The sequence below is a fragment of the Trachurus japonicus genome, chromosome 8 (genome assembly GCF_045865225.1).
Source record: "Trachurus japonicus isolate A0001 chromosome 8, Traja_1.0".
NCBI classification, from domain to species: Eukaryota; Metazoa; Chordata; class Actinopteri; order Carangiformes; family Carangidae; genus Trachurus; species Trachurus japonicus.
In genome coordinates, this window is record NC_140914.1 from 25868746 (window position 1) to 25882129 (window position 13384).

The following is a 13384-nucleotide window of genomic DNA, read 5'->3' on the forward strand; positions in this document are numbered from 1 at the left end:
CTCAAAACTGTGCTCAAGTACTGTACAATAAAATGCACTTAGATACTTTCCAGCACTGTCAGAATCAGAGGCACAAAGAACAGTTAACAGGTCAATGAATACACTGACATACATCTGTCCATTTGTACTGGAAACATTTCGGGGCAAGCTGATGTCACGATTATCGTGAGGATCCAGTGTGAGATTACACAACTCAGCACTTTTTGATTTCTTTGAGATACGTGAGGCAAAGGAGGCTTCACTTTCACTTTCATGACAAGATCAGAGCAGAAGATTAGAGAACCTTATCGCTCTGCCAAGTCTCCACCCGCAATTTTTCTCTGTTTTATGAATTTTTATGTCACTTTTCACTCCTGTCTGGGACTCTGTCTCTGCACTTTGAGGATGCCAGATAGTAGAAGTTGACTTGAGTTTATGTCTCTTCTCTATCTTTCATCAAACAGCCAGCAGCTCCTCAGCAACAGGCCTCTAGCTCCATCATCACACATCCTACAACATATTATGGTGTAATAGTTATAAGAGCCATTTCACATATTAGTGGATTATGAAGCAATGATTACAGTCATCTGTTCCCTCTGCTATAATCTCCCATCACTGCCTGTGCTTCTCCAGGCTGCCAGCTGTGGTTCATGCAGTTAATTCCTGCCTAATTGAGTTGGGTGCCATTCACATCTAAAGTCACATTATACTGTGTGTGAGCTAAAGTAGTCTTCAACCTACTTTTAAGAGGAATGGTATTCACACATGTTTCAGTCAAAAATATTGAAATGAATTTCTTATACAGAAAATGAGAAAGGGGATGCTTTATACAGTCACACTTTTACTAACAAGTATGTTTTTTCCTGTCTAAGACAAAGGCAGATTTTGGAAAACCACAATCTGCATCAGTTTAAAGCCTGGGCTGGGTGCAGATGAGGGAACGTGAGCGTGAACAGCGTTAGTGCAAATTTGCAATTCTAGGATTCCTCTGATCAGCGTTTTGTGGAGAACATGGAGCAGAGCTGCCCATTCAGAGGCCTCAGTTTTACCAACAAAAGCACCCGGCCTGTCAAAACCAGTAAGCAAATACTGCTCGAGATTCACATTATGTGTAAGAGAAGTCTGTAAGAAGGACATCTTAGCAGCAGGGCTCTTTTATTTGACTGTTCCAGGTATCGACCGAGGCTTTAATTCTGACAAGCTGTCAGATAATAAAAGCCAGTTAAACCACCACTGTTTTTGTTTTCCACTAAAGTAAAATGTGGGATTATGTGGATGGGATAATAATATTCATGGATTTTCAGGAGGTCTTTCTGTGAAGTCATAACTTAACGCCGCCTCTGTTACAGCAGCAAAACCATTTTCCTGGCTCATAAAAGGCACTTAATCAACCACATTGTCATGACTTTGTAGCTGCAGGAAAAATGACAGTTTCATCAAGTCTGTGTCTCCTCTCTCCAGACTATAGTGTCCAAGTATGGATCACAGTTTCGGGGTAATTCCCAACACGACGCCCTGGAATTCCTCCTGTGGCTGCTGGATCGCGTCCATGAAGACGTCAGTCTGGCCTCCCACAATAACAACAACAAGACCAAGGCTCCTGGAAAGGTAAGAACTGAACAGGCTGTTGGTTCATGACCCCAGTGTCACTGATCAGGCAACGTGTTGGCCCTAATGCAGTGTATAATAGAGATCCTCGTTGCATACTTAATTGAATCATATCTAATATATCAGGACTCATTGTGATCAAAGACAGGAATTAATGCATAATAAATCATGAACCCCTGTGGCTTGATGTATAGGGATGGCATCATTAGTCCATGTGATTACATGGCATCTAAGGGAATGTCATTTGATGAACGTTAACGCTGGCATTAATTAGGGTGAAACCATTTTATTTTATTCATTCATCTCATTTTTCATTTATCTCAGGCCTTTGCATACGTTTCTTTTTAGAGAGCTCTTCACTTTCTGCATTTAGTGGCCCTATTTCATTTCCTTTGTGCCTATTCATTGCACTAAATGTTCATGCATGAACCAAAATAATGTATAATCTAGCTAATTAGCTTACCTATTATGATATGCAGAGTAAGCACTGGTAAGTTTCTTCTGGTAGTCCATAACTCGATGTTAGTGTTTGTTATCAAATGAGCAAGTCGGACCTGGCTGATGAGGTTGTCCTCTGGTGTTTTGATAATAACACAGACAGCATAATCTCTGCTCCTGAGAGGTTAACTCCAGGTCTCCAGATTTGTTCAGCAGTGCACTTTTCATGCCGGCCAGACCGGTGTGACAGTCTGAGGGCTGCAGTCTCACTCTGTGTCTAATGCATTGTCTGCTGAGAGCACAAGTGTGGCGATCCGGTGTTTGATTTTTCTCTCAGCACGGCTCCTCCTCGAGGTAGTCCTGCGGGCACGGTTCATCCTCCTACTCCTTCAATGGAACTTTGAACTGAGACATTAAAGCTGAATTTTCATGTTATATTAAAGCATGTTTTCATTTTTGAAATAGGCATCCCCCTTCTTTTGTAGTTTTATTGGGGTGATAAGCAATGGCATAATTTATTACAAGTACTCCACTTGCTGTTGGTGAGTCATTTCAAATAAATCTACTCAAACTCAGTGCCTCTTGTTTCCTAAGGCTCTGAACAGAATGATTTATTCTGTTGTTTCATCACTGTGGGATCAGGAGACAGGGAGATCAGGGGTCCTTCACTCCCAAGGCTGTACATTTTCTATGAAAATTGGTCTGACCGACATGCAACCTTCTCTTGCGGAAAAACACCCCCAATGTTTTTGGGAAGTGCACTGTCAGCACAGCATATCATTACAAAGCCAAGGTCATATTGAAAAATTTTGCTAATCTATGGACGTGAGCTCAGCTTCTTTTCCTGACTTCCTCCGTGTTCACTCCTCTCTTCTACCGCAGGTGACACTTGATCTTTCCAGTGGAAAATGAGAGATTGAATGAGGCAGTGAGACATATTAATCTACTTAATAACAATGGAAATCTTACTTGACAGCTCCCACGAGTTTCCTGTGTTACTGTTGTTTATACACAACACTCAGATATCACATGAACTGAGCTCCCGTCTCCCTGTGTGCTGACTTGTGCTTTAATTAAGTGAGTGACGGGGTGGAGCGGCGGGGGGAGGTCTGGACTGTGTCTTTGAGTGCACATGGATCTACAGAGGACAAGGCAGGAGGTTAGTGCTGGAGAGCTGCTGATAAGGTCTGTCATGATGACTCTGCAGCACCCAAGGGAGAATGTCACCACACCTTGTTAACACCCAAAGAGCTTGTGAGGTGTGTGGGACACAGATCTATGAAAAAAAAATAAGTTAATGTAATCCTAAAGCCTGCTACAGTATGTGATGATGTCAGTATTACAGTATAGTGCATTGTCTGACATGTGTCATCTGTGATTGGTTGGAAGCCAACAGGGTTAACATGTCTGACATCCTGGACTAATTTCAGCCAAGAAAAGCTGGAGGGAATACAGAGGGTAAGCTGACATGGCCAGAGCCACTGAAGCTAAAATTTGTTCACTCTTAATATTTGGAGCTTCATCCAACTCCAAATATTAGCAATGACAGTTTGAACAAAATAAATAAATAAGGGATTTGGAGGGAGAGTATTGAATATTTTGAGCTTGTGAGAGCTTCATTATGATTACAATTAAATGAAAATGCAAGGCAAAACGTTGTCCCTTTCACCATTTAAAAATGCAATTGTCAAAATCAAAGACTTTGTCGGGCTCTTAGAGGATCCTGGCAGCTGTTCCGTTTGGCAGGGCTGACAGCATGATGTTAGTGATAGTTGTGGTTTCCAGAGGATGAACTGACTGTTCCTCCTCTACCACCATGAGGTGCAGACACTCACGTCCCCTCAGGATAAAATTATCACGTTTGAGATCCTTTTTTGCTGAAGCAATCCACCAAAACTGTAGACCACTTAGCAAATATTAGCTTTCTCATAACCTGAAATGCTGCACCTGTAAAATTACTGAAATGAGCTATCTGTAAGATATTGCTATATGTACCTCCCCTCATTAGCATTAAATGTTGTGAGTTCACAATCAGACTTCGTCCCTGTTCTCACCAAGAGATGTTTTTCCAGAGGTGGAATGTGACGCTAATCGTACCTCTTCTAACTATTCTCTTTCATGTCTTTTCTTCTACTGATGTTAGCATGCTAACCAGCCAATTACCAATTCACTGTCCTCGTATCTGCCCTGAAGGCGCAGCACTGTTCAAAGGATGTGTTATAACCTCTTGTGTTGTAAATGGTACCAAAGAAAACCTGTTTTCGTGTTAGCTGATGTTAGCATTTAGCTCCAAGCAACACTACTCCCCCCAAAAAAGAGCCTCACCAAGCCACAAGTACCAGACTGAATACAGGTTACAGTACATGCTGGCTGCGTTATGGTTCACTCTTTGACCAAACCCTTTTTAAGGCTTCAAGCTTCAATGGAACATAATGTCAATGTCAATGTCAACTTTATTTATAGGATTTCACATGACAAGCATAAACTCAATAGCCAGGCTGGCGCCGCCTACTGGTTCCGGCGAATTTCATTTGCCTCAACCATGTAGTCAGGAAACTAGCAATGCGTTTCGGTTTGCTCCGTCCGCCAAAACGGTAGGACCAATCAGCGAGCAGATGTGGCGATGACGTAGCCTGATGCATCAGCCGCTTATGAAATTCGCCGGAACCAGTAGGCGGCGCCAGCCTGGCTAGATGTCAATAGCCTACACATGTTTTCAATATGCTCAAAAAGACTACAATGCTAAACCACCCGGCTTCCGGCGCATAGCATACGTCACCGCCAAGCAGCAGCGATTAGTCGAAGCAAACGGAAGCAACCGCCTCCCGGAAGCAAACGAATCCCTACGGCTCGTGTTCAGACGCTATATGAAATGTAATGAAATAAGCGGCTGATGCATCAGGCTATAAACTCAATGTGCTTCAGGATAAAAGTAAGATGGCAGGATTGAAATTGCACTTTCAAACTGTTGAAATAAAATAAAATGAAATGCCACTGTGCTGATGAGTGAGTTGTTCAAGTCTAAATGTTTATGGATGTTTCAATAATGTACCTGCCTTTTGCAGACAGCAGATGCCAGAGCAGCAGGTAAACTTGGAGTATCTGCCCTGAGTAGTCTATGATTAGCCCATTCCCTCGTTAGTCTTTGTGCCATTTTATGTGACTGTAAAAAACTGTGACATGTTTAATTAGGGATCATTTCAGAAGAATACGGTGCTGTAATAGAATATGCAGCATATGAATGAATACCCCTTGTAGCAAGAGAGAGAAAAGAGAACAAGAGAGCAGCACTGTGGCCTCTGTCCAGAGCAGAGAGTCTCTTGTGACAGTTGTCTCTTATGTTTGTCCAGGCCTGCTGCCATCAGCCAGTGTGGGCTCTTTGCAGACACAAGGTTGTCATGGATTTGAGTTTTATCAGTGAGGAAACATGCAGTCAGATACTGTGCTTTGTATCAGGGAGTGGAGGGAAGTAATTCTAGTAATTCTGTCTCCCCATGAATCATGGTGTACTCCTGCCTTATCCTCTGCGTCTTCTCTCTTGTAGCTCTTATGTACTGCTTACTATCTCTGCAGGAGTGTACAGTAAAGCCGTGGTATGCAGGGTGCTATCACCGCTCCACCCACAAAGGAGCTTTGTGAAGGGCCTCTCTGAGGCCAGGAGGAGGGCAGCTGAAAGAAAAGTGTCTAAATCACATTCTTCTACAACTTTAAAGAGTCACGCAGGATCAGTTTTGGTCTGTGAATTTTGTTTGTTGTTTGTTTGTCGGTTAACCTCAATGTTAATCTCTTCTCCCTTCGCCACACCACTGGAGCTCTGGTGGTGCTCGCTATAGTTGCCAGAGTCATCCAGGGTCACCTCCAGGCTGATGGGAGGCGTCAGCCCCATTTACCAGTCCACGCACGTTCCCACTCACAGCAGAGCAGTTTGCTAGCTCAGTTCTTTTCTGCTGCTGCCTCAGGAGCCCGTGGGCCTTCGCTAATTGTTTCTAGCATGTGTTGTTAGTGACCATTTGTGCTCTGGCATAGGAGAGACAGAGTTCAAAGAAAAAGTTAGGATGAGGAAACACCCCCCAACACACACCTCCAACTCCACATCCTCCTTTGGCTGACTTGGGCCTAGTCACAACCACTGAGTGTCACCCCGGTTTGTAGTTGGGATTGAACTTTTCTGTGTTTATAATGGAGAGTGACAGTTCACAAGCCCGGATGCACACAAGCAGACGTACACTACACACATTCTAACATTTAGTGTTGACTTCCCATGGCTTTGACTCATGTGGTGCACATTTTCTCTTGGTTTGTTGATCGTTTATCACTGAGGAAACAGTGCCTCTCTCCCTCTCTTCTCCCTGTCTCTCTGTTTCTCTCTCCCCTCTCTCTCTCTCTCTCTCTCTCTCTCTGCTTCATGAATGTGGCTCTTTGTGAGTGTCAGAAAGAAAGAGACACTTGTTGTGCAGCACGACTACAGAGAAGGAGAGGTGAGGCTGAATTTCTCAGCGATGGTTTGGCAGTGGGAGGGGGGACAGTAAGCAGTAGTGACAGTCAGAGAGATGGGGAAACACAGAGAGAAATTACTTCTTTGATTCTCCATGACAAAAATTGCTGGTGTAGTGTAGCTGTTTATAAAATGTGCCTGGTCAAGTGAGGCCACTGTTTTTGTAAAGAGCCAGACTCTAAAATGTTGCACTTAGTTATAGTGTGAAGACAACGTTATTGTGAACTCTTAAGAATGAGCTGGATTTCTGCTTTAAAGTTAGAAAATGAAATCTGATCCTCATGTAGGTCACTCAGGACTACAGACAATATTTTCTTTCATGTAGAAACTTATTATAGCTTTAAATTTACATGATACTATTTCACATATAAAACCACAGCATGCTTTCAAACTGCACACACAAACACACACATACACATACACACAGATCAGCTGATTGTAATCAAGTGCAGCTTCTCTGTACGTACTGAGATGTTATTTAGGAGACATAGTTCTTCAGTCAGTGACAGAGAGGCATTATTTGTGCTGGTGGAGTAGTAAAAGATAAACAACTTAAAACCTCAAATTTAATAACTGCTTGTACTTCCTTTGGCAGCAGTAACCTCAGAGCAGCTCTTCAGTAGCTACTGAGCAGACCTGCACAGTAGGAAGTTTCGGACCATTCATATTCTCAGGATGTCTCTCCAGGTCATTCCACATCATCTCTGCTGGATTAATGTCTGGACTCTGCGCTGCTCCAGCGGGTGTATTTCTCTGTTTGATGTCAGCCTGTAGTGGATTTACTTCCATGTTTCTAGTCGGTGTACAGTTCCTCTTTGACACCATAGACTCCTCCTCCTCCTCCAGTTCAATCTTAGTTCCATCAGCACAAAACATTTTTATTAATAACATTTGTAGTGTTGTGAATAGTCCAGGTGTGCTTTGATAAATTTCAGACACATAGTATGTGGTGCCCTGCCATGGACTCTGAGCTCCGTCCATCCATGCATCATGATCTGAATGGACTCAGGAACAGAGATGAACGGAGCTGTGAACCAGCTCCAGTAATTCCTTTAAGCGCGTAGCTGTCAATCTGCGCTTCATTTTTGCTTCATAGATCTTCCTGTGTCCTGCCTCATCTCAGTTAGACACCCACTTCTAGGGAGAGCAGCCACAGAACTAAATCATCTCCATTTTTAGACAAATTGTCAGACTGATGGATAACCATCAACTCTTCTTGATCTCAAGTCTTCTCAGATCGTTGGCAAAGCATCAGCAGGTGTTCCTTGTGAAGTGAAAATGTTTATTTTTTTAAATGAAAGTAGCTCAAACTCACACCTACACATCCTGCTAACCCCTGACTTCAATTAGCTTTTGCTGATTTCATTAACAAATAGTTTTTCCAGCCTACGATGTGAATGTTTGTGTTCAGTGTGGACAGAAACAAAGAATGATTTGTGTGTTAAAATAGTTTGTGTTTGTTTGTAAAAATTGAGGTAATTCATTTACTTACCAGTTCACTTTTTCTTGCCACTGTGTGAAAAAAACATTTTTCACTCTCAAAAGTGAATTCAGTCGATCACAAGTTTCATGAGAACTGTGTTTAGACCAAAAGAGATCATTATAAATTTGTTTTATACATGAGTTGACCTCATAAAGTAAACCTTGCATGAAGGTGAACCATTTTAGCTGTGGGGACTAATCAATATGGTAGCTCTGGGGTTACTTATTAAACTAAGCCAAACTTTACTTTCAAAGAGAAAGATGAGTAATTCTTCCCAAGATGCAATGTCATCGCAAAACTCCCCAAACCTCAGTGAGTTAGCGGCTCAGCAGCACGAAGTCCCAGCAGTTTGTGTTCACCTGCAACCTAGACAGGTGGAATATGGAGTAAAGTAAAGAGGTGGGAGATGGATGGAAGGGAAGGAGGGGGGTGCTCCTATGCTCAGTTTACCCCATAAGTTGTGCCACGAGACCACTTTTTTTTTTACATGCTATATTATCAACACAGTCATGTTTACACTCATTCTGTTTGTTTGTAGGGATGCACAACATCCTGAAATATATGCAGATATGTTAGTTAGCAACAAAACTATAATTGTCTTGATGTAGTGATCCTGAATATGAACAGTGGCACATCTTACCCCACTGTTGGAGTTGGAGGAAGATACAGAGAGTAAGAATTTTCTTTATTCAGTCATTGCACATTACGTTAACAGCTGATAGTTGGTTCATCATTAAATACCCATCTATATTTTCCATCATATCTGCAGTTTTACTGTAGGGGCTCAAAATCACTGCACAATCCAAAAAATGAAATACATTTCTTGAGTAAATTAGACATAATTTGATAATCAAACATGCATTCACTTGAAAGTGAAGTACTCAAACTTAATATAGCACTTAATAGTCTAACCTGATTTTCTTCTATTTTATCAATTGGTTTAACAGAATCATAAAGACAAACATTGTAACTGACAGAGGTAGTGCTACAGATGTCATTTTGTACATGTGTATGTTTCTCTGTATATATGTGGTACAGATGGACCGGTGCATATATATTACAGAAGCTAGTGCACTTGTTCTGTTGAAGCTGTTTGGCATTAAAATGAGACGTCAAGCTGTAACTCAGCAGACACTCAGATGATTTAGTTCTGTGATTACTCTCTCTACAAGTGGGTGTCCAGCTAAAATGACTCCAAAGAAACGACACAGAAAGATAGTAAGATAAAAAAGGTAATCTCAGTGTAACAGACAAAAACTTAAAGGAATCACTGGAGGTGGTAAACATCTCTGCTCCAAAGGTGAGCATCATGATTTGCACAGCTCCACAGCATCCATGGTCTATACTGCTTTCCTGTGCGGCGTCACGGTGGGCTGCTGGAGCCAATCCAGGCAAACTTAGGGGGAGGGTGACAGGTCGAGCTCCACATCATTAATGGAAAAAAGTTGATCAACATCTCTTCTAAGACAATGTCAGAGTGGCTGCTCACCTGCTGAAGCTCAGTAGAAGCTGGTGATGCAGCAGGACAATGACACTAAACATCGGTGTAACGTGACTTCAAAGATGTTCCACCTGTTGGACAGGTGTAAGTTACCCTGTAGAGATGGTGTGCACTGTGCAGTGATCTCAGAGCTGCTCACACCAGACATCCTGACTGTCTGTTTGAGCTGCAGCAGTTCAAGCAGGAAGAACATATTGTCCAGGTCTGAAGAGCTTGTTTGAGGCTATTACTGCCTAAGGAGGTTCAACAAGTCATTTATCTAATGGTTGACTTGTGTTTTCCATGACCACTGTGACTGTTTATTTGTTGTGCTCAGTGAAGCACAAGTGATTTTAATTGTGTGGTATTAGCTTTGGGACACCTTTGGGACATTTATGATTTAGTTGAAATTCAGATCTCATTTTGACTCATCAATGCAGAAAACCAGCTCTTCCTGAGGGGTTCACACATGTTTTTTTGCTTTCAGACTGACATGGTTCTGGCTCCGTTCTGGAGTCCATGAGCCATGGTGCTTTTTGGTGAACCAGCCCATGTTCACACCAGTATTAGTGGAGCCAAAGACGGCGTATGTTACTCAAATTTTTTGCTTTATTTCTGTCTCTGTAATCATTCTTTTTTATTATCTCTGTACAGTGATCATTCTTCAGTTTTTAAGTTTACTAATTATTTGGTCTCGTGTTGGAGTGTACCCAGCCTTGACCATCTCCTCCCAGAGTTCAAAGATCAGAATTACTTTACTTTACTAAGCCCCAAACGGAAATTCATACAACTTGTTCTTTCTTGTGCTGCTTTCTAGTTTTTTTTTAAATTCTGCCGATGCCCAAATCACCACCAAACATTTAGTTTCCTCAGCAGACCACAACAAATTATATTTTTCTCCAGGCTGTAGTCACTGCCTTCTCCTTCTTCCTGCTCATCTTCACAGGCTAGAATAAGACACGCCCACTGATGATGTCATGGTTCCCAGGAAAGAACTAACTACCTGTATTTCTTGGTTCCCTTGAGAACCAACTTTTCAGGTTCCCAACCTGTTAATTTTTTGGTCAGAACGTACCGGCTGGTTCAAAATTTGGTTTGGGAACCAGAACCGGCACGGAGCCCTGCCGGTGTGAAACCCCTTTGATCAGCCCAAGTTTCTTGTTTTTCTTATGCCTTGTTTATTAAGATCCCCATTAGCATCTGCTGTTCTTCCTGGGCTCCAAACAGATTACATCGTGACAATAAAAGAGCACACGTTTACACTACACACACATGAAACAATGCATGCATGTTTTAAAAGTCATCGTCTCCGTTCAATTAAGAGCACAGCAGTCACAGTGTGTATCAGCTGTGCTCTCTTTCCTTCCTTTGTACCACGTGGGAGGTTTTGTACTGAAATTAGAAACACATCCAGACAGTGACCCAGTCGTTGTACCAAGATTTCAAACGTAGTTTCTTTTAACTTATTCTAGCCACACGGGCCTATAAGTGCACCTCTAAACGCAGCCGAGCCGTGCAGTTGCCTGTGTGTGGTCAGTGCTGCTCCTCGCTCCTGTCAGGGTTAGATGCGAACGGTTCTGTTGCGGTTCTTGTGTGTTTTGTGCTGTGTTTGTGTGTGTGTGTGTTTGAGCTCTCCGCTCTGCCTTTGATTCTGTCTGCCCTGCCAAGCTGAAATGGCTTCCTGTGGCTCCGAGCCACCCAGCTGGAAAAGCAGCTTGGAGGGAAGGGTCCGAGTATGACCTGTGTGTGTTTGATGTCCTCTCTCACCTCCGACCCAGATCAGTGTTGATTGGCTAAGAGAGAGACTGAGAGACGTCTGTGTGTGGACATTGGGTATGAAATAAATGTAATGAACCATCTAAATGGTCAGGCAGGTTGGATATGAGGCTGTCGCTGCTTCCTGAGAAGAAGAAGGAGCTGGTTCTCAGGCTCGGGGTTACTCTCTGTGGCACAGACACAATTAAGCTGAAACTGTCTGACTGCTCTAGACAACACTATGCATCACCACTGGCTTAAAGAACAGTTAAAGGACATTTCTAAAAACTGCACTTGTTCTCTGTAGGGAACCCAGCCCAGCCCACAGAACAGCTCCTCATTAATACCTAACAAACAGTCAGTGATGGCGTGGTTTGCTACTTCCAGTTTGGTACTAGAGGAACTTTAAAGGGACACATTACTATGATATTACTATAATATTTTACATATTTGACTTATATTGGAACATCGAGACACTAATAAAATACTGACTTCAGACAGCCTGGACATTACGCTGAAACATTTAGATGATGGAGCAACTTTCCCAAACTCAGGATGTTAAGTCGTTTGGTGTAAGGCTGAGAGCTTTTAGATAAAAGGATGCAAGGTGTCCATTGGCTTTTGTGTGTTTTGGGGTTTTCAGAGAGACGTCAGGGAAGCTGAATATTCACCAGTTGAAAGTTAAAAACAGCAGCATAAAAACTCTCTTCATCTTGTTTGTGTAGAGAAATACAGTTAAATGAACCGACTGATTCTTTGTTTAATAAAGAGAAATTCCCTCCCACATACAAATTATCCCCGACTCTGCTGGGTCTGATTGGCAGACAACGCCGACCCCAACAGTTTAAGTGATTCAGATTTGCTGAGTGGAGGCTTTCCAGAGAGTGTGTCAATTCAATTGCCCGAAACCAGGCTGACTGGAATGATTTAAACAGTTGTTGATAGAAATAATTTAAGCAGGGAGGCATGCCTGTCACGCCAAGTCCAGTTTTAATGTGTTATCTTGAGTTAAATTGAATCTGCCTGTGAAGATAAATGGATTTTTTAAAAAGCAATAATTATCAATCCAACCTCCAACAAATGTCAGTTTAAAGCACCGGCTTTAATCGAACTCCTCTACCCAAATGTGCACTCCCTCAATATCATACCTTCAATCGCTATTGACACTGTGTATATGAACATATTCATTGCTGTATGTGACAGACATTCAAACTCCCAACGCAAGTGGCAGGTAGCAGAGGCTCCTGTGGGTCTCTGTTGACGTGTGCAGTCATTTCATCCTCATCTGTGTCACCACAGTCATCAGCGACAGCCGCAGAAGCGGGAGGGTAATAATAAACCTCATCAGCTCAGGAGGCCGACCTGCCTTCATTAGAATTAATTTCCCTCAGCCTCTCCTGCTGCTCTCTTAAAGGTGGGATAAATCTTCTTAAGAGACGTCTCGCAAAGTCATATTCACCAGTAAACTCTGTCCTTAGTTTCTATGACGTTTAAACAGTCTATGTTTGATACCCTGCACCGTGTCCATGTATCATTGTGTACAACTGCTGGACTCCAAAATGTTTGTTATATCCTTTGTTTCGATGGAGAATCCTGTTGCATTAAATCTCAAACACTGACATTTCAGTCTGATTGGCTCATATTAAAATTGAAACATCCATCCATCAGCTGTACTGTTTGTCCTTTGAGGGTCGCGGGGGGCTGGAGCCAATCTCAGCTGATACTGGGCGAGGGCGAGTCACTAATTAACCTCCATGTCTATGTGTATGTGGGAGGAAACCAGTGGAGACACAAGGTGAAGAATCTTCTCCACACAGAATGATCCCAGCTGCTGGGAGGTCAAAGAGCTAACCACTGGACCACCGTGCCGCTCCAAATGAACACAGATCTGATATCTTCTTTAATGTCATCAGTAAATTAGTCGGGTTCGTCTTTGATCTCACAGGGCCTGGGTCTGGGCCACGGGTCGTAAAATGCTCAGGTCTTGTTGAAAGGAAGTATATTTTTGGTAACATTAACCACATGGACATTGTCTCTACTTCCAGCTTCACAGTCAAGGTCTGTGGCTGCCTTCGCATTAAAATGTGATTACTGTGAAGCAGGAAGTGGCATTATCAGACAGTGGTTGCTTCACCTCTCTCACCTC

At 42.6% G+C, this 13384-nt stretch overlaps 1 protein-coding gene across 1 annotated transcript in view; it reads left to right on the forward strand.

The window, feature by feature from the left end:
* The window catches only part of usp43b (ubiquitin specific peptidase 43b), a 76497-nt gene that overhangs the window by 5084 nt on the left and 58029 nt on the right, over positions 1-13384 (forward strand). Inside the window, exon 2 of the mRNA XM_085785005.1 lies at positions 1441-1587. Within this exon, the coding sequence (XP_085641131.1) occupies positions 1441-1587 (147 nt within the window). The remainder of the gene's footprint in view (positions 1-1440; positions 1588-13384) is intronic.